Genomic DNA, 27,539 nt, shown 5'->3' on the forward strand with positions numbered 1-27,539 from the left:
ATTCCTCTGCCAGTCAACTCCTGATTTATTTTGATTACTATTAATCATAAAGGAGTTCTATAAAAACCCAAATGGATTTTGGGGTATCAGAAACATAACTTTCTACCCGACTGAGACACAAACCACAATGTAATAGAAGTATATTGCAGTCAACTTTGCAGTGGTCAAAATGTTGAACTAGGTATCACTCCCAAATAACAGACAATACTTTTGTATCCATGGAATATACATTCTTTGTAGCCAGACAGAGCAATTAAATGTATGTAAATTACATATTGATATAATTCTGCAAATGATCTTAATTGATTAAAATATTTTTATTAGATTCCTAACGTGCCTTTAATTCAAGAGCTATTGGCACCATTTGTACAATAATGCAAATAATATAAATCTCTAGAAATGAGATATTTGGGATTCAGTAGGCATCCAGAATAACAGATATTTCCTGAATGATGCATTACATTTATTTTCAAAATGGACTGATCAGTTCAACAAAATAAGGTAACAGACCTTTCATTGACTAACAGTGAAAAATAAAGAACTAGCAAGATATAAGGCTCCTGGACCAGTATTTTGTCTGCTTATTTCAGTTTTTACTTGGAGAGAATTTGCATCCTTGAGGAGCATAAGTCCAAAATGATGCTAAAAGCTTATTAAGATCAAGAAACCCTGTGGGATTTCTTTTTCTTAGTTGAGATTCCATCAAGGTGAGCTCACACATGGTTTTCCATGGTTGAAGTAGTATAAGTTGGGGATGATCCCTTAACCGCTCAGCTGTGAAGTACAAGACTTATCCCAACATAGCATACTCAGAAACTGTTTTTCCTCCTTTTTAAAATGAAAAATTGAAGTCCTGGAGAACAACTTTAGAGTTGACAGAGACCAATCTAAATTACTTATCTCCTTGAAAAAATAACTACATTTTTAGACTGAACTCCTCTGAGTAGACTTCACTTGAAATTGGGGGAATGTAACTTGAATGAATTAGTAACCTGTCAATCACGTGACATTGATTTCTACTTTGTTTTGCCAGTTGATCAAATCAAGAAGCTGATTAAGAGCCAAAATTTTTACGAAGCCAGTCAATATCTCATCATGCAAAAAAAATCCAACAGCAATCTGGACAGCAGAAATGATGAAGAAACATTGGGCAATCAGACTGAAATTGAGGACTTATTAGAACTTTTATATCAAGAGGTCTTCAACATCATACAGTCATCTATCAGCATAGCATCAACAGAACCAGAATTGCTGAATAATGCAGTGAGAGCAGTTATTATGTGGGTGGAGGAGGAGGAGGAGGAGGAGGAGGAGGAGGAGGAGGAGAGATCTATTCATTCTCAACTCAAAACATGGAAAGAGGAATGGAGGAACACTATCCAGAAATCTGTAGAAGAACGAATGAATGCACCTCCTTTGGTTTATAACAGGGACCTCTCTACCACTGGTAACACTTTCTTGCATATGGGTAAGACTATGAAGAATGACATGATCACAGTGGTGCAGCATATTAAAGGCCATTACCCTGAGCATTTTCAGGTGTGCAACACTTATGCAAAGTTCTATCACCATTACTTTTCATCTCAGATGGAGGTATTTGCTGAGTTTGAATTGAACAAAGATGACAATTACCTTCTTCTCAGCTGGGCACAAAATTTATATCCAAAGTAAGTAATGATTTATACTGTATCTGTTTTTTTCTGCAAGTCTTGCCAATTTAGACACCGATCAATTCCAGGCAAGGTATAATAAAACGTGTGCAATAGCAATAGCACTTAGACTTATATAATGCTTCACAGTGCTTTACACCCCTCTCTAAGTGGTTTACATTGTCAACATATTGCCCCTGTGATGATCCAGGACAAGGCACGAAGGCCATACAGCCAGCTGAGTATTCAAACTCCCCTTTAATGCTCCAAATTTCCCCCAAACGCTCCCACATTCTTGGCAAGTCCCAGAGCAAAGTGCGTGCACGCACACACACACACAGACGCCTCTGGATGTGTGCAGTCCAGCAAAGGAAAGGAACCAGGAAATGAGTCTACGGAGCAAGGAAGAAACAAGTCCTGCAAACTCCAGACATCTGCAATGGCATACAAAATTTTACAAATTCAGTGTTTGTTCCTGACAAACGTCCCTCCCCACAGCATCTCCTTAAATCTCAATCCCCAGGTGTGCCTTTTGAAGAGGGGCAGGGCGCTCTCCTCCAGAGTCATCGGGTCGCCCTGTGCTGTTCCTGCCTTCTCTCCACTCTTCATACTCTGGGATCAGGACAGGGCGGTCTTGTTTATCGCCTGAGCTCTGTCACTCCTCATTTCCACTCCTTGCCCTTTCTCAGTCATCCTGCCCCCATTCCTCCCTGCTAACAAGCCATCCTAGTCCTGAGGGGCTCTGGGCTGCCTTGTTCTGCTCCTCTCCACATTCCTACAAAGCCATCCCTCGATCTCCATCGGCTCAAGCTCCAGCTCGTCATCCTCCACAGAGTCAGGCTCCGACGGGGGCATGATAGCCCCCAACAATCTGGGTCCTCATTTTACCGACCTCAGAAGGATAAAAGGCTGAGTCAACCTTGAGCCATTGAAAATTGAATTGTTGGCACTCAGCAGAATTAGCTTGCAATACTGTATTCTAACCACTGCACCACCACGGCTGTTAATAAATATATAATAATAAAACAAAAGCAATATAATTATAAAAAATAAAAGGAAACAAAAGCGGATGGTGAATCTGATTAAGTATAATTACACATAATTTAGCAGTGGCCCAACCAACGTAACCATAAAGCCTAGGAGAACAATTAGGATATTAAGGCTTTCCAGAATGCCAGCAGGATGGAGACCACACAAATATCATAGGGAATCTCATTCCAGATGCAGGCATCACTCCAGGGAGATAGACTTCTGTGGTCCTCTTAGATGACATTGTTTAACTGAAGTGACTTGGAGTCCACCAAAGTTTATTGGATTGAATTAGTTAGTATGATACCATGGAAGATAAGCAGTCAGTCAAGTAATCAGGCCCTACGCAATATAGGGCTTCATAAGTCATACCAACTTGAATCACTCCAGAAACATACCAGTAACCAATAACCTCTTAATATGGAAAGTAATTGGCCTTCAATTTTGAGATTCCTATTAAAAATGCAATTTCCTTAGGGGAAATTGTTTGCCGAAATGCACATTGGCAGGGAAATATGAAAATATGTTATTCTGAAAATGTTCACCATTTTTCATGCAAATTTTTAAGGAATGTTCAAACCAATACGAAAACTAACTATAAAAAAATCACGAATATTACAGAAGTTGAAGTCAACAAAATCTTCCATCCCTAGAAGATAATGCCGAGGTAGATAAACAAATAGTTTAAGCTGGTGTAAAGCAGCCCTATGTTGATCAGAATAGGCTTAAGAAAGCATCTTTCATTGTTACCTGTTCGGCTGTTATACAGTTGAACCTGTTCAATAATGGAGATAGCTAATGGGGATTATCAAGAAGTTTGGCTGCAGCATAAAAGGCAGTCTTGAAAATATCTAAATGTAAGCTGCCCTCAATTACCGTTTGAGGAAATAGAACACTGACCTGATATGGATATTCAAAAGCAGTTTTCAATGAACTTTGAACAATTGTCCTCAGTTCTCCCCACTAATTCAACTCCTCCAGTGCTTTTTAGATTTCTTGCCGATTGCAAGGTGGGTTCATCTAGCCTTCTTTTTAAAATGTTGTTTTAAATGCATTTCCCACTCCTGTTTGAGTAGCTTGGATTGTCACTATAAAGGTTGTCGGTATCAATTATTTTTTGAAGACTAGGAGTCTTTAAAAGTCAAATGTGAAATGTTGGTCATACAATATGGGTGGTTTTCACATTGGAATCCAAGCATTCTGTGGCAAAGAGCCTACTTTCACATCTGCTTTATATTGAGAGTTTTTGGGAAATTGAATCAAACAATAAGGGAAGAATATATTACCAACTGATGAGATACTTTTTGGCTATTTCAGGGACATTAAAAACAACAGTGTTTTAGTTAAAGAGTTGGATGAAGCTAGTCTTGGAAATTTGTTGCCGTTGGGACGGATCAAACAGCTCGAACAAACTTACTTGACTCATGAAGTGGTAAGAATTCTGCTTATGTTTTACTCCATAGCTTTTCAAGTTAGTTATTATCTTCATGTAAGAATTTGTGCAATGTGTCACATTTGTTCTTCCATTGTAGATTCAACTTGTCACTTTTCACAGTGGTTGAGTTCTCACATCTCACCCATCTGAGGGTTCAAAAAAAAAATCAAGATAGCGGGTGCAACTTCATGATCAAAGCCCTGCTTTTTTTTTTTCTAACACATAAGGAGTAAGCTTGGATTCTGTGTTCACACCTACCATGTTGGCTTTTGGGATTGCCCCACCCCCAGGCCCATGTACTGCAGCCATCGTTTTGTTTCTTTAGCTTTGATTTAATGTGGTATGTGAACAAAACCACTGTGGTTGTAAGCTACTTCTAATTTAATATTACACTTGAAACTAAACTACTGTCAGCTTGCAAGTCTGAAAGTACAAATCTCGGCACTGTCTCTTTTTGCCACCTGATTAATTGGAGCAGATCCTTTCTAAGTTTATTTCTCTGCCCATTGCTCAGTTGTGGACTACTCCCCTTTTTATCTGATTGTCCCCTCTCCCATCTTTCAGGGTAATTCCCACATTCCATTACAGCTAATACAGGTTATTCAGTACTGCACTGCTAATACAATGGGGAAAAACTCCATCTTCACTATGTAATTCCTGTTTTGATACAATCATCGGTTTTTTTCTCACTGTTCTTGGGTAGTTTACAATTTGGAATGTAGATGCAAAGATTTTTCTGCTCCATGCAGTCCCACACTCAGCACTTGGCGTCCAATATACAGTACATGCCAGAACCCAGAATTGGATAATGTCTCCCTGGTGCTGATATCTGTCCTTCCGCTCACCTATCCCCAGAAGAACCTAATTAGGAAGCCAAGGGCTATTGCAGGAAAGTTCATATGTATTCCTAAATATTATAGGTGCTGCTATTACCAGAGAGGGTAACAACTCTTGTAGGTGGAACTTTCCAGAAGACACTTCATTACAGATGGACCATTTTGGCTCTTTATTAGCTTTCATTCCATAGCCCCTACATAGCTCACTTGGATAGGCAAAGGCCTATTAAACTGAAGCCCAGCATTCAAAATCCTTGTTCATTAGCTACTTTTTCACTTAGTGGAGGAATTGTAGCATAGTGTGCAGCAGAGTTGCTATTCAGTCATTTTAAGAGCACTTTAGATTTAAATATATGTGCATTTCTAGAGAGATAGCTGCTAATTATATATTTTGGTCTTCTTTTCTCACAAAGGATTTTGTTAGATGTTGTCTGGACAATTGTTTGAAAATAGAAGTCAAGAGCTGGACGCAAGGGGCAGAACCAGAAATATTGGATGATTATTATCATAGTGAATTATCAATAGATGCTATAAAGGTAAATAGCAAATATTTTATATTTATGTATGTATTATGCAATCAACTCCTGAAAAATTGTTCCAGGACCTCAGCATTCCTGTGGAAAGATCCATAATTATAGATCTACCCTGCTAGTGGAAGCGCTTCAAGAAGGCATTCCTGGACATTCAGAGTAATCTTGGTTCCACTGGATCTTTTTTTCTTTTTTTCCCATCAGCCCATTCCCAGTTCTAGCACACTACTATAGTTGAATCTGGCAGAGTAATTTTCAACTAATTTCAGTGTGAGAATTAAAACGAAAATATATGCCAAGACAAAAAATGGAAAGCAAAACTACCATATTTTTCAGAGTATAAGACGCACCTTTTTTCCCTCAAAAAAAGAGGGTGAAAATCGAGGTGCGTTTTATACTCTGAATGTAGCCCCACCCAGCTTCTCAAACGGAGGTTTCAGAGGCTGAAAAAAGCATCAGAAAAGAAGCTTCAGAAAAGAAGCCCCAAACAGAGCTTCAGAGGCTTTTTTTCTGAAGCGCTGTTTCGGAGGTTTTCAGAGGCAGGAAAAAAAGTTCTTTCTGAAACAGTGTTTCAGAAGTTTCAGAGGCAGGAAAAAAAGCAAAACAAAAAAGCAAGACACAGGGCTCACAACCAAGGAACCTGTTGCTAAAATTCACCTCTGGGAACAGCTGATTGGGGGTATTCCAGGAGGCCGATCCACCTGCCAATCAGCTTTTTTCTTATTTTCCTCCCCAAAAACTAAGGTGCATCTTATACTCCCAAAAATATGGTATTTTTGTTTCTACCCTGACTACAGCAAGTCAATAAAACTTTGAAATAATGGATGGCCTGATGTGAAACTTTCTAATCACTATTAAGGTCACTGGTACATTTGCAGTATTCCTACATTCAACTATTTCATTCCAGATCTTTGGACTGTCTAATAAACTATTAGATTGATTTATTATTGAGAATTGTGCAAACAGAATCCAGATGTTCTTATCCATTGGTTTGATTAAGACCATTTTAAATCATTTTTTTCTATGATTTGAACCCTGTTTTTCTGACACACACATTCTCATATTCTCACACAATTACTACTACTACTCCCCAAAATAACACCACATAGACCTACAGACCCTGGGAAGTCCCCTATCTATAACATTTCCCATTTTATGTCACAATGAAAATTAAAGATAGAAAACTAAAATAGATTTGGTCTGTTTTACTAGAGAAAAGCAAGCAAGTTTCACTAATACAATGAAGGTTTACTGACAAGAAATAGTTTTTTTAAATATTTACATATATAGAATTTTATTTTAAAAAGAGTTCAAGCAAATTAACTGAAATGTATATTCCAGTTAAGGGACCAATGCTAACTAGACTCCCAATGAGATTAGTTGTAAATGCAGATACAGAAAGTAGAGAACCCAGGCTGAGATCAAAGGGTGGGGACATGCATCTGATGCTCAGCAGTGATGACATGCCCTCGGGATTCTTGTCCATAATAGTCTTCTTTTAACCCATTCATGTCTATCTTCCCAATCCCATCCTTTCTGATTTAGACTTTTTGATTGGCTCTTTACTTTGGCTGCTTTTTGCCTTTTTTCTTCCTAAAATGGTAATCTTGCAGCCCTACCTCCAGATTGCTCAGGTTTTGTGCTTACTCCAGGCAACCAAGAAATGTTTCAATAACATTCCTCCTCCTAAGATGTGATCTTCACACCTGCTTCCTGCTTTACCTCCATCTACAGATTCCGTAGAACTTCAACCAATTGGGATTTCCCCATTTTGCATCACCTGACAGAGGAACAAACCACATCCTATTGCAACTTTTAACTTGGCAGGTTTAAAGAAACAAAGTTGCAGCTCCAAAATATGCTTTAAATATTAAACAATATGCATTAAAACATAGCAAACCAGTGCAAATTCCAAAAATTCAATTCCAGTTTCAAAGTTTCTCAACATCATACTCTTATTTTTGATTTGAAAGTGTGCTGACATACACCCTCAACATTCCTGATTATTGGAGCGGAGTCACAGAGTTCAGCTTATAACATAAGCAGGAAATACTTAATTACAGAACTGGGAAAGTTTGTCATTCTGAAATAGAAATGTTGAAACTGTCACAAACATCCTTAGGAATTTCCTGATTTCAGTCAGCCTAGAAAAGGAAGCTTGCAGTACTAATCAGATGGGATTGGGCTGTGGAGGAATGGGTTGAAAAATATGGGCAAAAAGTAACATTTGAAGATCAAAAACAGAAGTCGTAATCTATTTTTTTCTGGAACTTATTTTATTATTTCATTTTCAAATGGTATGCATTTCTTTCTGTTCCTTGAGATTATCCCATTTTGCTTACTAATAAATCTTGGTATTCTGTGGGAGAGAATGTTTAAATTTATGATTATGTTTGTGGACTGGGAAAGTTATGTATTAAAAAGTTAAAAGTACTAATTCTTTGATTTTGGGGGGGATGGATGTTTTAGGCTATCTATGCAGCACAAACGCGTGCCGAGGGCATCACTCCAGAGGTGGGCCACCAAATCTCAGCTTTACTTTTGACAGAACTCTTGACTTTTCTGCAATGGTAAGATAGCAAATTGTTGGTAAAGTGATATCGTGGCATGCTTGGCTACCAGTGTAAAATTACTAATGATTGTTTTCATTTTTATTACCTCTCTAGCTACAAGAAAGTACTGGAGACATTCATTAAAGAAAATAAACAGAATAAATATTTTGAAGCGATAATAATTGCAAACATTAACAATTTCCAGAATTTCCGGTAAGAACAGAATGATAGTACTACAAATTTCTTACATAGTAGGGTTGTGCAAAATGTTTGAACCTTCTCATTTTTTTTTCTTATCCATAATTTCTTTCACTGCATTTACCCCAAGCATTCTTCTTCATATTTCTCATTAGCATATAACTACACATTTCCATAGCAGTTTATAATGTAATTCTTTCATTACCTTCCAAGCCACTTCATCATTCCTACCCTTTTACATCCATTTTCCAACCATTTTCTTAGGAGATTCATCTTATACTGTTTCCAAATAGGATTTACAATCATTGTACTTTCTCTCTAGTTTCTTTCATTTTCCCTCCTTTTCATCCATGTCCATTTTCCCCCAAAACATACCTTGTTGTTTTCAGAAAATTGTCTATCAAACAATCTGGTCTCATCCATGTATCCTTTACATGGATTCTTTTAGTCATTCATCATAAACAATCAAATCAGGATTTATGATTCATTTTTCCAGGTGTACATGTATGAATACATTTAAACCATTTATTCAGAACAAAAAGATTTGTTTCTAAGCAGATATTATTCTTATTCATTTTTGTGTCTCCAAAAGGCCAAATGTTTTTTTCTAAATGCTCTCATTTGGTTTCCTCTATGTATTCATGTTGTCCATCAGAATAATTATTTCCTCCTGGATCACATCTGTACAAACTGTTGCATAATGTGTAATTCTTCCAGGATACCATTCGGTGAAGGGTAACATGAAATGTCACCCACAGATATATCTACTTTTATACATACTCATAATAACCTAAATGAAAGTATGTAATGCTTTATTATAGCCCTTTATAATAATTTTTATTTATTTATCAAATTTATTTGTTGCCCATTTCTAAATCTAGGAGACTCTGAGCAGCTTACATCAAGACAAAACAAACGTTCAATGATTATAAATAAAAATGGATTCAAATTACAGAAGTTAAGATGAGCTAAAAAACAAAGAGTTTGAAGGGGAGAGGTGGGATGCCTTCTCTGTTAGTGTTCCAACCACCTCCAGCCAGCAGCTTCTCCTTCAGGACCTCATACCAGTCAGCATGGCCAGATTTTAAGGCTTTTCCTGAGGAGGCTGATCTTACTTTCTGAGGTATAATGTTCTAAAGCAGGGGTGTCAAACACACGTCATCATGGCGTCACATGACCTAAAGGGACTTTTTTTCCCTTCGTTAAACCAGACGTGAGCATGCATCCAGCCCACGGGCTGGGAGTTTGACAGCCTTGTTCTAAAGGTTAGGAGTATTGGCAAAAAAGAGGCTCTTCTCCTGGATCCCACCAGCCAAAATTCCTTGGTTTATGGGACCCATATTAGGTCCATTCTGCCAGCACGAGTGGGGTGGGCCAATCCCATTGGGGATAGACAGTTCTGCAGATATCCTGGACCTATGCCATAAAGGACTTTAAAGGTAATAACCAACATCTTGAATTATACCTGCAAGCAAATTAGCAGCGAATGCAACTTTTGTAACACTGGTGTTACATGTGCCTCCCTAGGGGGGGCTCCAGAACTATCCACGCCTCTGCCTTCTGGATCAATTGTAGATTCTGAATGTTCTTCAAGGGTAGCCCCAATTAGACCTAGAGTTTCACTTCTCCGCATATATTCATCAACTCCACTCCGCATACTGTGTCTGCTTTCATTCACGCATTTTTCCCATTTCTTTTCACAGACAATTTACCTGTATTTTTTTCTTTTGTTAATACATCCTTTTTAATATTTAATCCTTTTATATTCCAAGTTGCAATCTTCTGTGTACCATAGTCATCATCAAATGGAGGGAGAGGGAGGGAGGGAGAGATTTATGCTGCCCATTACACAGTTGGTCAATTCAATCTTTCATATGACATTTTTTAGTAAAACAGGAGAAGGTATAATAGCAATAGCACTTAGACTTATATACTGCTTTATAGTGCTTTACAGCCCTCTCTAAGCGGTTTACAGAGTCAGCAAATTGCCCCCAACAATTTAGGTCCTCATTTTACCCACCTCGGAAGGATGGAAAACTGAGTCAACCTTGAGCCTGATGAGATTTGAACTGCCAAATTGTCAGCAGAAGTAACCCACAGTACTATACTCTAACCACTACACCACCCAATATCACTTGATTGCTGCTGAATTGTGGTCTTGATTTTGCAGCTCAGATCTTATAGCCAAAAGTCAGGATTTGGAAAGCTTCAAATACCCACTTGTTATGCATGTCTTCATTTAATGCTAAAAGGAAGGTATCCTTCAAGTTGAGCTTCAATTGCAATGACTCCATGGCCTCATCTGTTTTTTACAGCAATATGGAAGTGGTTTCCATTGTTCTAGTCTGGATTTTATTTTAATTTGCCAGTCAACTTGTGCTGCAATCCTGATATTCCCTGGAGGTCTGCTCTCAAAGTTCTAACTTGACCCAATTCTGCTTAGCTTCCAAGCACAGACATTAGCTAGATGCTGCTTCCTTTTGAGACTGAATACTAAACAGCTGCAATATATGCAGACTTTTATCCAGAGTTGCCTGGAGTTGGGTGGCATCTAAATTGAATAGATTACATTAGTATTAGCAACCATTATGATTATTGCTGCTGTTATTTTTCTGATTTGTTATATATACTTTTTTGGTTAAGATTTGCGTAGCATTGTATTCACTGGATTTTGTAAGCTGCTATAAGCAAAAAGAACTGAAGTTTTAAAATAGCTGAAGAACAAGGCCTTTAATTCATTGTTAATTGGATTTTCAGGACCCATACGGAGAAAAGCACAGATTCAACTGTGAGTGATGTTAAAAGGAACATCTTTTCCATACTTGATGACCTTCAGACGACTGGGTTTAATGTATTCCTTGATCCCTTGTTTCCAGAGATACAGGTATTCTTACAGATATATACTACAAAGCTACTTACCCAGCTCACTCAAGATCCTTTGCTGCCTGAGGCAAAGCATAAAATGAAACCTAAACCTTCTCCATTCAGTGAAGGTGAATGAATGACTTTCTCTGGAGTTCTAAGGATGGAAAAGCACCTTCATCCTACTATACTGCGAAAAGCAAACTACGTTTTTTGATAGTTTTCTCTTCTACTGGAAGGCAACAGCAGGGGGAGGGTGGATGGGCATGGATTAAGAAGAATAGCCACAAGTCTGTCAGCCTCTCAGAAAACTACCCATTCCCTGATGAAATAATTATCCTTGCTCTTTAATCTTCAGTGGAAAAATAGTGTCTCCCAGGAAAATATTTTTAGAAAGTGAACAATGTTAAACAAGTCCATAACCATCTTAAGACTGTCTGGGAAAAGTTGCATAAAAATGCTTATAATAAAATAAATTATAATGAAATAGAATAGAATAGAATAGAATAGAATAGAATAGAATAGAATAGAATAGAATAGAATAGAATAGAATAGAATAGAATAGAATAGAATAGAATAGAATAGAATAGAATAGAATAGAATAGAATAGAATTCTTTATTGGCCAAGTGTGATTGAACATACAAGGAATTTGTCTTTGGTGCATATGCTCTCAGTGTACATAAAAAGTCAAGATACATTCGTCAAGAGTCAAGGTACAACATTTACTGATAGTCATAGGGTACAAATAAGCAATCAGGAAACAATATCAATATAAATTCGTAAGGATACAAGCAATGAAGTTAGTCATGCAGTCATAAGTGGAAGGAGATGGATGATAGGAACTGTGAGAAGACTAATAGTAATGCAGCCTTAGTGAATAGTTCAACAGTTTGAGGGAATTATTTGTTTAGCAGAGCAATGGCGTTCGGGGAAAAACTGTTCTTGTGTCTAGTTGTTCTGGTGTGCAGTGCTCTATAGCGTCGTTTTGAGAGTAGGAATTGAAACAGTTTATGTCCAGGTTGCGAGGGGTCTGTAAATATTTTCACAGCCCTCTTTTTGACTTGTGCAGTATACAGGTCCTCAATGGAAGGCAGGTTGGTAGCAATTGTTTTTTCTGCAGTTCAAATTATCCTCTGAAGTCTGTGTCTGTCTTGTTGGGTTGCAGAACCAAACCAGACAGTTATAGAGATGCAGATGACAGACTCAATAATTCCTCTGAAGAACTGTATCAGCAGCTCCTTGGGCAGTTTGACCTTCCTGAAAGAACATTCTTTGTTGTGCTTTTTTGATGACGTTTTTGATGTTAGGTGTCCATTAAGGGAGAAATGGAGCCCACTGTGTGATAACCTGAGCTATGAAAGAGAAAGGACAGTGAAAGTTTCTTCGTTTATAATTTTCCCCCCAGTCATGTTTAAACTAGCAGAATTAGTTGCTGTTTAAAAAATACCTAATCAAGTTTTTCCTCAAAGAAGGGGGATTTATGGGAATTTCTTTTCAAAAAACTGAAAAAAATTTAAAATTTGTTCCTCAGACTCTTTTGAAAAAGTTTAATGAGAAGAAATGGGATTCCTGCAGTGGTCTTATGGATGAAATAATTACAGCCATGGATGCCCGTATCCGTGTGTTCAAGAAGCTTAAAAACCCTCATCGCCAGGTGAGCTAATGCAAGGAACTGCAAGTGCAAACATTTTTATATTTTCAAAATTTAATACTAAGAATGAAGTAAGCCAATTCATGCAACCTAAACCTTGAGGAAGACAAATAAGAGTTAAATGTGGGGTTTTTTTAAATCACTTTTCATGATGTGCATGTGTATTTCCATCATTATCTGTTTCCCTTTTTAAAAATGTTTTACATGGTTTTGAAACGGTCATATTGTGCGAGGATCAGTTGTTAAGTCATTTTTTTTCAGTGCCGCTGTAACTTTGAATGGTCACTAAATGAATGATTGTAAGTTGAGGATTTCCTGTAATACGTAGCCCCAAGAGATTTTATTTCAAGGAAATACACAAAAAATGTTTTCTTAGCATTAGTCTAGAGCACCTCTCCCCAGGCCATAGAAACTATTTTGGTTTTAAGAGAAACCAATTATGTACATGTTGATGGCATTTTTATAACTCTGTATATAACGCAGTAAAATTTGTTTTCTCCCCTGTAACTGATCTAAGAAAATTAACCTCTGTTTCTTCTGTTATAGGTTATCATGGAAAGAATTCACCTCCATCTAGTCCAAAAATACATTCAAAAGCTTATGTGCAGAAACACCACACTCAAATCTCCTGAGAAGCAAAATCAATTGTCTGAACTTATCCGAAGTCATGCCTCTACTTTGTACACATTTTGCACAGAGAATGTAAGTCTGCATCTTCAGTCCTGTAATACGAGTCTGGATGCCTTGTTGACCTTGGGGCATCCAGTAATGTTCACTTTAGAGTGAAAAGACTTTGTTGTTTAACAAATAGATGATCTGGAGAAACAGATAACAGGCTTAAACTCAGGTAGCCAACTAGCACCTACGCTGTGAAGTCATATTTTGGCAGTAAAGGGGACAGTCAGACTTGAATCTTTGGTAAACCTATTCTCATCTCTTTCCAACCTAAATCCAGGGGTGAAATCCAGCAGGTTCTGACAGGTTTTGGAGAACCGGTAGCAGAAATTTTGAGCAGTTTGGAGAACCAGCAAATACCACCTCTGGCTGGCCCCAGAGTGAGGTGGGAATGGGGATTTTGCAGTATCCTTCCCCTAGAGTGGGGTGGGAATGGGGATTTTGCAGTATCCTTCCCCTGCCATGCCCACCAAGCCACATCCACCAAGCCACACCACATCAACCAGAACCGGTAAAAAAATTTGGATTTCACCACTGCCTAAATTCCACGATCTTCTGAAAAGTTCCTGCTAGATTAAGAACTGTACACCAGTTCAGTTCAGAGTACATGCTTTGCATACAGACATTCTCTACTCCTGAGCAGGACATGAAAAGCTATCAGTCAGTGTATAAAAGCTACTGGTCAGATCATGTAGATCCATGTTTTAGATTGTTTTAATTGCATGTTTCAAGTCCAATACTCTTGACTGTTAAAGAGGCTGTTCTAAAGAGTAATAAGGAAATACATAGAAGCATCAGGGAGACTATGTACAAAGTACTGCTCTCCGCTCCCCTAAGTTAGGGGAGGTTCTACGACTTTGTATCCAGTGATTATTTTTGGAACAGGAGCAAGAAATTAGGGAAATACACCTTTTGTTCTTGTTGCTGCTGCTGCTGCTGTTGTTATCTGTTTTATTCATTAAACATGAACATTTAAAAATGTAACACAAATATTGACTGGCGCTATTGGTTGGTACGGGTTGCTGCCAGCATCCTAGGTATCAACCAAGTATCTTCTTAAAATGTACAATGTTCCGAGTAGCGCAGTTTTTTGCAGTTCCGCTGGTGTTATTGCAGGAAGCTGCAATTTCTTGATGTATTCTGTAAAATTCTTGGACCTAGTACTAAGTGCCCCAATGACAATGAGTATCACTGTTACATGTTTCATCCATAATCGCGTAGTTTCGATGGCCAGGTCATGATATTTATTCTTCTTCTTCTTCTTCTTTATTATTATTATTATTATTATTATTATTATTATTATTATTATTATTATTATTATTATTATTATTATTATTATTATTATCTCTTATCTCTTATCTCTTTTATTATTATCTCTATTATTATCAATACTATCATAGTTTCATACTATCATAGTCAAGTTACATCATTGGAGAGGGTGCTGCTGAAATTTTCAGTACCACCTACTCCAATTTCAGAAATTTGGTTGTTTATTGAAGCAAAATGTTTGTGCTTCACCTATTCAATGTTTGATATATATGTCCTTGCTTTTACAGATAATCCTTGACTTGCCACCATTCATTTAGTGACTTTTAAAGCTACAGCAGTACTGAAAAAAATGACTTATGACCATTGTAGCATCCCCATGGTCACATGATCAACGTTTGGGCGCTTGGCAACTGGCATGTACTTATGACAGATGCAGTGTCCCGGTCATGTGATTACCATTTGTAACCTTTCCAACTGACTTCTGAGAAGCAAAGTCAATGGGACAAGTAGATTCACTTAACAACCATATGATTCACAACAACTGCAGTGATGTGACTCATTTTTTTTTTCTTTTTTTTTTTTTTTTTTTAAATTTGATTTATATGCCGCCCTTCTCCGGAGACTCAGGGCGGCTTACAATGCATTAAGCATTTAACAACTTAGCAATGGAATTTGCTTAGCAATGGAATTTGGGGACTCAATTGTGATCATAAGTCGAGGATTACTTGTACTTCTAGAAGAAAAAGTGTACTTCTATTTTTTTTTAATATAAACTTTATTGAAAGTTTTTAAAAGAATATAACAACACAAACTAATAAATAATTAAAAAAAAAACAGACAGAAAAGAACAAAGACAAAGGTACAGAAAGAAAAGATAAAAAGAAATAGAAAGAAGTCGCTTCCAACTTTCTTTGCAGCAAATAAAAGAAGTATGATTACAAAATTATCTCTCACTATATAAAAAGTGTATTTTATTTTTCAGTGAGGCTGCAAAATAAAAAAAGTTGGGGGCATGCAGGCTTTAGGTTGCCCATCTCCTATTTTCAGCATTATTTCAAAGTATATGGATGAGAGAATTTATAATTGGTAGGAATTTGCTGAGTGAAATATTTAAACAGTCTATTTTATTTTGTTAGGGGTCTAATGCCACATGGCTGGAATCTGCTATCCCAAGCTTGGCTGAAATTATCAGACTCCAGGATCCAGATGCTATTAAGGTTGAAGTCAGTGCACTTGTCAGTAAATATCCTGATATCAGGTAAGGGGGAAAAGTCTTATGAATTTGCTTTTAAGGACTAACCCAATAACAATTGATTCCTCTGATTTTGTGCCACTAACACCATCAATCTACACTAGAATGGGCAATTTGTGAATTTCCCACCATCCCATTTGAAACCACAGAATCACAATTTTGCATCCCTCAAAGTTGTCTATGGAGATTCTCAACCACCCAGGTCATAGTTTTATTTTATTTATTTATTTTATTAAAATTTATATGCCGCCCTTTTCCCGAAGAACTCGGGGCGGCTCACAACAGTAAAATCACAATAAAACAGCAATAATAAATAAGATTAAAAGATTCAATTAAAATCCCACAATTAATTAAAACTCCCAAAACAGAATCAGACAATTTGCTTAAAAAGCCATGTCTTCAGGTCTTTGCGGAAGGAAATGGAGATCAGGGGCCGTCCGGAGGCCGGTGGGTAACTCGTTCCAGAGGGTCGGTGTCCCAAAGTTGTCCCAAAGGTGCATTTTTTTCCAAAAGACAACTGGACGTTCTTGGGTTTTTGTTTAAAAAAACATTTTGCTTCTCATCCAGAACTGAAGAAGCTTCTTGGATGAAAAGCGAAATGTTTTCAAAGGAAAAAACAACAACAAAGTCCAGTTGCCTTTTGGGGGGCGGGGGGGAGTCCCTTTGGGATCCCTCAGAATTCCCTCTAAATGCAGTTTCCAAAAGCCAGGCAATATAATTTCTTGAAATCGCAAAAGGTTTTGAGAACTAGTTGCATTAATTGTATACTGCATCTAAATCTCTTTAAATTTAAATGAAAAATGAACATTTCCACTGCACTGATTTGAGCCACGCTTATTGTATCTTTGGTGGCTCCTAGGCAGGACAGAAGCAGAAAAAAAAGATTAGATTCTCCTGCAATTATCCTATGAAATATATATCAAAATTTGCTGCAGTTGGATGGTATACAAGTAGCTCTTGACTTACGATCGGTTGCTTAGCAACTGTTCGAAGTTACAACCTACTTAAAAAAGAGGATTTACAATCCGGATTTGAGGTTCCAATTGTCATTCCACCCCCACCCGCGCCCACATTTATGGCCATTTGCAGCCTCTAACAATCAGATGACCATATTTTATAGCGGTTTTGCTGAAAACCAGCACTTCTGGCTTTTGACAAAATCTTACCTTAACCTTTTTGAGTTTTTGTCCCTTTAAATTCCTCTTGCATCCTCTTTTTCTCCCCCCATGCCCGTTAGCCGCTATTTTTATGCTGGGAGTTCCAAGTTTAAAAATAATTCTTTTTGTTGTTACTTCGCCTGTTGATTGGCTGTTACTCACCCGGCTTCAAAAACTCCATTGCATTCACCGCTCCTGCTCAATACTTAGTCCGGTTGCCCCAGTTCCTTGACAGCCGCAATGGCTGCTGCCCCCGCTGCCGAATCAGAGAGAGATTCCTCTGACCTTCGAGGAACTTGCCTGTTCTTCCGAGGTGCCTCTCCTTCCCCATCCCTCCAGGATGGTTCTGGTCCGAAGACCCCTCGGCAGTGGTTCGTCAGTCTGGGTTTTCGTGGTGCTCATCAGAGCCCACTAATTCCCCACATTCGCTTAACCACCACCACAAATAACAAATGAAAAACCATTTAATTTTACATTACATTGTAAAAACAAATGTAAAAACAGATCTGTCACTAACCTGTTTTACAACCGTTAGGATTTACAGTAACCATAATGGTGAATCATACTCTCAAATGAAGGCATCAATACTTCTCAGTTAAGAAACTAATTTCTATTAGTTCCCATGTATAATGAATAATAGAATGAGAAATGCAGCTTCTATCCTGAAAAAAACAAGCAGCACTCCACGGGAAATATTTGTTGCTGAGCTTCTTCCTTTTTCATTTTTTCCTGTGCTATTTTTAATAATAATAATAATAATAATAATTTTATTTCTATACCGCCCTTCTCCCGAAGGACTCAGGGCGGTGTACAGCCTATTTAAAAACACAGACAAAACAATGATATAAAATTTAAAATAATTAAATAAATGACTCAAATTTAAAACCCCAATAAATTTAAATACCCCAATTTAAAACTATTGTATTGATAGTCCGGCCTGGCGGAACAACAGGGTCTTCAATGCGCAGCGAAACACCCGGAGGTCAGATATCTTACGAATTTTTTTTTTGTGGCTGAAAGGGGCATGTTGAAGTGTGTTTCCATTTGCTTTGAATATCTGTTGTTGTCCTTTATAAATAGTTCGTTTGTCTTTCTCTTCCATTCAGTTATGCTACTTCTCAGTTTTCTTGGCACAGTTTTTCAGAAGTAGTTTGCCATTACCTCCTTCCTATAGCTGACAGAAAAAAAACTGACCCAACCTAGGTAGTTTTGTGTCTAAGGTGGGACTAGAACTAACAATCTCCCAGTTTCTAACTTGCTGCCTTAACCACTACACCACACCAGTCTGGCTCCTTATAACTGTACACAAAGCTGAAATGACTGCTTCTCATCTCAACTCGCCATTTTTCTCTCCACGTTGCTCTGTCATTCTTCATGCTTTGTTTTTTTTCTTTTCCAATACAGACGGAGACATCTCTATGCCATCTTGCACATTAAGCCCTTATCCAGTAGCAACCTTAACAGCATTTTGACTGTGCTAAACATTCGTGGAGATGCCACATTGCCATCATCATTGCTATTTTCAGGCATTAGGCTGCCATTTCCACTGCATTGATTTGAACTACGCATACGGTACCTTTTGTAACTTTCTAGGCAGGATCGAAGCAGAAAGAAAAGTTGGATTCTTCTTGAACTATCCTATGCAATATATATATCAAAATTTGCTGCTGTTGGATGGTATACAGGTAGTCCTTGACCTATGACCGGTTTTTCAGAAGTAATTTGCACCGCCTCCTTCCTACAGCTGACAGAAAAAGACTGATTCAAGATCATCTAGATAGCTTTGCGCCTATGTTGGGACTAGAACTCACTGTCTCCCAGTTTCTAACCTGATGCCTTAACCACTATACCAATCTGGCTCCTTATAACTGCATGCAAAGCTAAAAATTTCTCATTTCATCTCACCATTTTTCTTGCTACTTTACTCTGTCATTTCTCACCCTGTTTTTTTCTCTTTCCGATACAGAAAGAAACATCTCTGTGCCATCTTGAACATTAAGTCCTTACCCAAAGCCACGGTTAAAAGCATTATGAGCGTGCTAGAGATTCATGGAGATGCCACACTGCCATAATTATCACAGTTTTCAGGTGTCAGGGTACCATTTAAATAACTGGGATAGTTTCCATTTATGGAAAAAAAATGTATTTAATAAAGTCCTACTGCTGGCATAATTGTATAACTCAATACTCAACCCTGGAACAAACAGTGAAGTTTAGATGGAATGTCACACCCAATAACAGTTAGTCCTCAGTTTTTGACCATAATTGGGACCAGATTTTCTGTTGCTAAACAAGGCAGTGGTTAAGTGAGTCACATCGGAGTTTATGACTTTTTTGCCACGATTATCAAGTAAATCACTCCAGTTGTTAATTTGGCTCCCCCCATTGACTTTGCTTGTGGGAAATTGTGTAGAAAGGTTGAAACTGACGATTCAGGTGACCATGGGATGCTGCAACCATTATAAATACATGCTGTTTGTCAAGTGCTGAATTTTGATCATGTGACCATGGAGATGCAGCAACAGTTGTTTTCAGTGCCATTGTAGCTTCAAATAGTCACTAAACAAATGGCTGTAAGTTGAGGACTACCTTTATATAAATCATCTTGCAGAAAGCATCCAGTACCTTCATGCTGACTCATTTTCCCCTATAAAAACTAGGGGCTATATCTCCTGCAAGCTACCATATACAGGTGGTACATATAGGATGTTCAGAGATTGTTTCATTTTTCTGCTATTTGTTAAAGCATTTGCCTGGAAGAACACATGTTTTGCATGTGATTTCTGTGGGACAGATGGTGTTAAGAGAACAAAGACCTTTATGAAATTACAGAGGATACAGAATGAGAAGAGCACTTTAGGCAAGCCTTCGTTAAGAAACAAAATCCAGTTAAAGCTCTCTCACATTAAACAAATGACCATATGGAAATCAAATGTAAATCGAGCTTTGCCTATTAGCCTATCGTTATAAAAAGGCAGTTTTAACTCAGTGTTTTGTTTATAGCTCCTGAGATAAGAGCTAGTATGGTGCAGCATCACAGAACTGACTAGAGCAGAGGTGTCAAACTCAAGGCCTGTGGGCCGAATTTGGCCCCCAGGGTGCTTAGATCTGGCCCGGAGGGCTGCTTTGGAAATAGTGAAGGACCAGCTCGTGGTGCCTTTGCAGTGAAAATGGGCTCCTGAGCTCCGTTTTCGGCTGGGACGGCCTCCTGCAATCCTCTGCTAGTGAAAACGAAGTTCGGGAGGGCCGCATGTGGAGATTGGGAGCCTGTTTTCACTGGCAGTGCACTCGAGCCACCACAGGCGCCCCCAACATCAAGCTGGCCACGCCCACCCTGGCCATGTCCACAAGGGCACACACAACCCTGATGCAGCCCTCAATGAAATCTAGTTTGAGATCTCTGGATGAGAGGCTGCATTCAGAATCTTACTCGGCTATACAAAACACAGTAGGTGATTTGGAGCTATTCATTCTCTCCCTGCTTCACTTACCTCACAAGGTGATTGTAATGAAATAAATGAACACTGTGCCTCGAACGGCAGAAAGACATTACTAATGGTCCTCGTTTTATGATAATTGAGCCCTAAATTTATATGTTGCTCAGTGAGAAATTTGTTAAAAGTGCGTTTTGTTCCATTTTAAACTTTTCTTGCCGCCTTTGTTAAGTGAATCACTGTAGTTGTTAAATTAATAACACAGTCATTACGTGAATCTGGTTTCCCCATTGACTTTGTTTGTTAGAATGTTGCAAAAGGTGATCACACGACCCCGGGACACAGCAACCATCATAAATGTGAGTCAGTTGTCAAGCATCCAAATGTAAATCATGTAACCTTGAGGATGCTGCAATGGTCATAAGTGTGAAAAGTGGTCATAAGTCACTTTTTTCAGTGCTGTTGTAACTTCAGTTACTAAGCAAACTGTTGTAAGTCAAAGACTACCTGTTTATACATATTAATAATATCTGTACATAATCGTTGTGAATACAAACCTGTTGCTGTGTATAGTGTGCTTTATTTTTAACTATAACATTGTTTTTCTAATTAAGATATATTTCTACGTATTTTTTCTATGTATTTGTTCTTAGTATTTTTCAAATATGCATTAAAATGTAATTATTATCAGATAGCTCGTGTTCGTCCTTCTCCAGAACATAGGCACGTACAACTGTAATCAAAAGAGCAGGTTTAAAAGCAAGGGGATAGATGCTGGTGCTCCATAAGAAAGAACTTCCATGGGAATACATTTTTATTAAGTTATAAAGTATTATAAAATAAAAAACAAATAAGAGAACAGTGAGGAGAAAGGGAAAGGGGGAAAGAAAAGTGAGGAAAGATAGGGGAAGAAAGAAAAAGAAACATTGACTTCCGACTCTCTCTGTTACAGTAGAATAGGGATGTCAAACTCAATTTCATTGAGGCCACATCAGGGTTGTGTTTGACCTCTGGGGGCCAAGGTGGGCGTGGCCAGCTCGACATCACTTGTGTCAGGAGTGCCTGTGGTGGCCTGAGCGCTCTGACAGCGAAAACAGGCTCCCAAGCTTCTGCAATCCTCTGCCAGTGAAAATGGAGCTCGGGAGGGCCACATGCAGCCTTCCTGAGTTCGATTTTCACTGGCAGAAGCACTGTGGGCCGGTCCTTCACTGTTTCCAGGGCGGCCCTATGGGCCAGATCTGTCCCTGGGGCCTTGAGTTTGACATCCCTGCAGTAGAATAAGGCATTAACAACAGATCACAACTTTTTGTTTTACCATAATAGTATGAATCAATCATTTCTATAAAGATCTATCAATCTAATTTGGGTAAAACCCAAAATCAAAGTTTCATTCTAAGAACATCCATGTAGCTATTGTAGATTCTATCAGCGGTCTCATCATGGATACTACATATTCTGGAATTGGGATGGTAAGACAAAAAAACTGAAACAGACAGAGTGAGAAGTATGGGCTCATAAAAAGAACAGGGCTTAGATTTCCCAAACAATTTTTATATTTTATATTATATTTTTATACTATAGGAAATAGACTGAGGACTGCATTTTCTTTCCAAGGATATAGCAGATCACAGAATACATTTGAAGCATTTGTGCTCTCCTTTTTACAAGTAAAACACGTTTCTCTGTTTACCATCACAAACCATCAAAATTTTAAGTTAGTATTTTTCTCAAAACGTTATCCTAAATTAAGGTCTTACTGATTTTTTATTACAATTCACACAGGTTTTAGCATGCTCTATTGATCTCAGTTGGCTTAATTTTGCCCGTCTTGGGGCAATACTATGAATTACCATCAAAGTTTTCTCCAAACAGCAGACAAAAATAAAATCAATGTGTGAATATGTTTATAATCCATGCACAATTTTGTATTTGTTTGTCGGACTGTTGAAAATGGATGAATATCAAGAAAGATTAGATGCAGTTATTAAAGGAAAAAATAATTGTACTGAACTGTGTTCAATGTAATCTCAACATTCTAGGGGTCATCCTTATTAATAATATATCTTCATAGCTAATAGATTTGATTTAGGTTCATTGCTTGATGGAGTCTAAAAACACATATATTCACTCTAGAACTGTGATGGCGAACCTATGGCACAACCTAGAGCCCTCTCTGTGGGCACGCACACTGTTGCCATCTACTCTTCCAGGTTCCATCGCGCATGTGCACCGGCCAGCTGCTCTCTTCTGGGTTCCAGTGCTCCGGCACGCACTCCAGTTTTGGCACTTGGTGCCGAAAAAGTTACCCATCATTGCTCTAGAAACAATCAATTTATTACAGTCTTAGACCAGAGACCAGAACAAATTAAAACATTCAGCAAACATACAATTAAAAATTCTAGTATAAAATAATAACAACTAAAATCTATAATAAAATCCAGTCTGTCAATTATACATGGTCTAACTATACCACATTTACAATCCATAAACTATGTGGCCCGTTGTAGATACAATGCTAAAAGGGAAAGGATTAAGGAGTGCAAAGGGTTTGCCACATTTGTTATATAATATAACTATGGTGAAGAAGACACATGTTTGTGACAAATCCTCAGTGCTGCTGCGCAGAATCTGGCCACCTGCGCTGTAGTTATGGACTGTTCATCCTTAAGCAGCCACTGAAGATAGGTAATGTCAGAACAGCCAGGATACCTAGCAGTTATTGGTAGAATATGTTTTTTCCTAATCTCCAACTAAAGGGAACATCTAAGGAGCATGTGACCCACAGTCTCCACCTTTCCTGAGCCACAGGAACAGAGTCTTTCCATCAATAGTATCCTTTTATACTTGCTGTACAGGATGGCCAATAGATACATGGCACCGTGCGAGCGAAAATGCTTTCTGTTGGTTTGCTGACTCCAACTGGTATCTGGAGCAGAAACAGTGAAACTTTCCCTAAATCCGCCTGCCTCTCAATGTCCTCCACCCTTTATCGCAAGGTTTATCTTGCTAATCCATCTTGAGTATTGAAGCTGGGGAAAAGCCTAGTTTGGCAAGGTTGGACTTGAAAGCCTTGATCCATGACAAAGAAAATTTGTCTTGGAGGATTAATGGAGCAAGCCCTTGCAGAAAGAAGTTAAGCTTTAGCCAGAGATTTAAGGACGCTATACAGATTCTTGCTTCGACTTCTGTCAATCCTGTCTCCAGGCGCAGAAGTGCATTTGAGACACAACGCTGCATCTGGAGAATTGATCTAATGAATTTGGATTGAACTATTTCTAATCGTGTAAAACACGAAGCTGATAGTCCGAGCAAAGTCCCATAAAGGAGCTGTGCTAGTGACTTGGCCAGAAAAAGCTTAATTGCAGCAGGGACATAATATCCTCCCTTAGTGAAGAAACTCTAGAAACTAATAATTTCCCCAAAATTATTCGAGCCTTACGCAACCTAGCATTTTATGAACATGTTGGGACAGCACGTGGATAATATCAGTTATAATCCCAGCATGTTAGGACAGCACCAAATTGGTGAAACTCAATCAGAGCTCTCTTGTTATAATTTTGTAAGATTTATAACTAAATGGTTCAGAAATTGTGAAATCCTAGGCTACTGAGCTTGCTTAGCTGCTGAGCCAGGTCAAGATATAAAATGGAATTTGGATACAGAAGTTAATTTTGCCAAATATTTCCACCGTTTACATTTTTAAATGGCATAAAAATTAATATTTTCTTTAAAACTACTTTGAAATACATTGCTATAGTTTAAAATAACCCAGAGTACAGAAAACTATAGGAAGAAAAGGGTTGAAAGTAATAGAGGATGTAGAAACAGCTCTGTGATGGGCCAGGATGAAGCAGTTTGCTTCAAAGAAGAGTTCTTTGGCTCTGTTTTTGAATCTGAAATGCCTTAGGTAGAACATACGAAGGTAGTTCTTATATTTGGTCCAATACATCAAAGTTTGAACCAGGTTTTTAAATATACTTTCAATGTAATTAATTCTTTTTAAAAAATCATTTCCTGATATTTTAGGACCTATGTAGCTGCTGAGGTATCTTAACAATGAAATCCAGTACAAAATTAACTTCATTGAAGAGTCAGTCAGTCAAATATTTATGACAGCCAAAAGAGCAGCGCAATTAAAAATGGTCACGAGTATCTAATTGAAAATCTAGAATAAAACAACAAATAAAATCTATGTTGAAGTCATCATTGGCAGCCTATCAGTTGAATGTAAGAGCACAGCCTAAGCTATAATGTAATATTAGTCCTTAAATTGTGAAGGCCTATGGTTTTTAGTTACTAAAGTATAACAGAGTGATAATATCAAAAGATTTACTGCATTATTTGTTTCAAATGATTATAATGGATTATTCATTGGGTTCCAGCGAATCTTTAGTGCTGCTGCACAGAATCTAATTAGCTGTATTGTAACTAGGATCTGTTCGTCTTTAAGCAACCACTGAAGTGTCACAATGGCCAAGATAACCTATTAATTATCTGGAAAATAAATTTTGTTCAAATGACACTATAAAAAAATAGCAACAAAGAAGCATTATTGTGCCAATCAGAAGTTTTCACCTCTCCGGAATCACAAGGATTTGAAAAGAAGAGAAAAACCTGAAAAAAAGTTAATAAAATTAGAAGAAAATGACAGATAAAATATATACAGGTGATGGAATGTACATCTATCTAAATTAAAGGCTTTAATCATCACACAAGACATCACCAAAGAGGGGGGTGTTAATCTGAATCCTTGAGATTTTCATCATTGGATGTAGCCGCTGAGAAGGCCATTTCCTTCCACCAATCATTTCCCTGCAGAAGTTGGAGATTCCCCAATGAAACTTGAAGGAAGTTGACGAGGGATGATAATGGATGACAAAATAATGCTGGCACAAAAAAAATATGCCACGACAAGATATCCTAAGCAAGAGATTACTCTTCCCTTTAGTCACCTCCTTGCCTTTTTCCCTTGGGCAATATCCATGCAGAACTTGGAAACATAAATCAGCTGCGTTTGCAGTTTGTCTCCTTGCTCCTCTACAAGATCACATTCTTAGCATACCCAAATAAATTGGCATTCACAAGAAGGAAGAAAGTAACAGCAGCAGTAGCATTACCAGAGCTAGTTATGATGATAACGTCAGCAGTTATGCTAAATCCCAGTTAAAGTAATATATGTTTTGAAGGAAATGTTTGCATGTTTTCATGGCAGATATGCCAGTTTGTCTAGTAGTACGTGCTCCTGTTGTAATATCATTTCGTATGTGGTTAACAGTCCATGGATAGTGTAGCTCTTTTACTATAAAATATCAGATGGAACATGAGCTTGTTTTTGTCAATTGTTGCTTCAATAAAAATATTTTGGGAACCACAGACTGAAAAGTACAGCTGTAGAAGAAACTAGCACTATTGGATCAAATCTCATTTATGTAACTGAGCTAGGATTGACTAATGCACGCCAGATTCTAATACAGCAGAACATGAGAAGAATGTGAACTTTCTAAAGAACAACTGAATTTTCCAAAAGTCTCATGAGAAGAATATAATAGAAAAAAGGATGTAATGACCTTACTAGAGACATTCTTACTAGAGAATGTCTACATACCTCACTACAATAATGGAGACTCTGTACTGTAAATGACTCTAGACATGCTGAAAAAGTAAAGTACTTTGATAAGACATGGTCAAGATTGTCAAGATCCTGTCTAAGAGTATTTGGATACTCATAAAGCAATTGTCTCCGATCTGGCATCCTCTAGTTGTGTCAAACAATTTCCAGAATTCCCTAATACTGTAACCTTTGGAATTTTAGTTGCAAGACTGCTGGAAGAAGATTAGTTTAAAGATACCATAGAACAGGGATGTAAAACTTGCGGCCTGCAGGCCAGATGTGTCACGCGCTGGTCACGCCCACCCCCCGATTTAGCAAAGGGGGAAAATTCATGATACATCACATGACACTGCCATGATGACATGAGTTTGACACCCCTACCATAGAATAAGAGTCCCACCCACTCACTCTATTCCATTAACACTCTACAAATCTGGTAAAAACCACTAGAATGACTTGAGATTGTTTTTGCCCATCACACTATCCAAAGTGGTAGCTTTACTGCAATCCCACAGAACAAGCTAAATCAATTATTACACTAACAATAGCTGCTATAGTATAGTGATTAGAATTTTGGATGGCAGGCTCAAGTTCAAGTCCATTCTCAGCAATGGAAGTTTACTGCAGATTTGGGCCATTTTCTTTTTCAGCCCAATCTATTCCATGGGGATTTTGTTGTGGGGAAAAAATGCAATACTATATATGCTAACTTGAGTTCTTGAAGAAAAGATTGATTATAAAGCTAACAAATTTTAATCAACACCCATGTAAGTAGATTTCAAGTCTTCCAGATTTCCACTTTAGAGTACCATTCATTCAGAAGATTTTTTTCTAGTCTGAAAGAGTATGCTAGGTCGTAGGTAGCATTCTCAAGTGATTCTGTGTTGTCCTACCTATCATAAAATAGGAAGGATTCTTGTAGGCTATCCATCCCAACATTCTGCTCAATGAAGAAAGCCTAAATTAAGTTGCATATACATCTGCATATATAGATATTTATCGGACCTTGTTAACTAGGAAGAATAGAATTGTAATTCAAGTCATCTATAAGACTGTGATTTATAATGTTGAACTGCAGTTCATAGACATACATCCTAAATCAGGAACAGGCAATCTGTTGTTCTATTGTTTGGCAGTTTAGTTCCCAGTAGCTTCTGCCAGCATGGCCAATTATTCTCCAAAAATAGCTGGAAGGCACTATTAATATTTACAATGCATGGAAATGTTTTATAGGGTTTGTTGCAACAAATGAAAACGCCACCCCTCTGGAAGCAATAGTCATCATTTGTCAAACCCAACATTGCTTATTAATCACTTGGTTGTTTAAAAAAAAAAGCAAGAACTACTGTACACCTTAGCAATAGGAAAAAAAGTGGGCAAGCTATTTTCAAGAGAGAC

The 27,539-nt window shown here is 37.9% G+C and overlaps 1 protein-coding gene across 2 annotated transcripts in view; it reads left to right on the forward strand.

Moving 5' to 3' along the window:
- TNFAIP2 (TNF alpha induced protein 2) overlaps positions 1–19,110 on the forward strand; it is a 28,812-nt gene extending 9,702 nt beyond the window's left edge. Inside the window, exons 3-13 of one of the 2 annotated variants that reach the window (XM_070942116.1) lie at positions 1,034–1,667; positions 3,996–4,110; positions 5,363–5,485; positions 7,949–8,049; positions 8,146–8,244; positions 10,987–11,113; positions 12,624–12,746; positions 13,290–13,445; positions 15,824–15,945; positions 18,501–18,668; positions 19,063–19,110. In XM_070942116.1, the coding sequence (XP_070798217.1) occupies positions 1,034–1,667; positions 3,996–4,110; positions 5,363–5,485; positions 7,949–8,049; positions 8,146–8,244; positions 10,987–11,113; positions 12,624–12,746; positions 13,290–13,445; positions 15,824–15,945; positions 18,501–18,651 (1,751 nt within the window). In that variant the 3' untranslated portion in view covers positions 18,652–18,668; positions 19,063–19,110. Of the gene's footprint in view, positions 1–1,033; positions 1,668–3,995; positions 4,111–5,362; positions 5,486–7,948; positions 8,050–8,145; positions 8,245–10,986; positions 11,114–12,623; positions 12,747–13,289; positions 13,446–15,823; positions 15,946–18,500; positions 18,701–19,062 lie in introns of those variants that run through there. The other variant, XM_070942108.1, reaches the window with a different exon arrangement.
- Positions 19,111–27,539: the final 8,429 nt, after the last annotated feature.

The sequence above is a fragment of the Pituophis catenifer genome, unplaced genomic scaffold, assembly GCF_029215685.1.
Source record: "Pituophis catenifer annectens isolate HBS135680 unplaced genomic scaffold, rPitCat1.0.hap2 SCAF_1, whole genome shotgun sequence".
Taxonomy (NCBI): Eukaryota; Metazoa; Chordata; class Lepidosauria; order Squamata; family Colubridae; genus Pituophis; species Pituophis catenifer.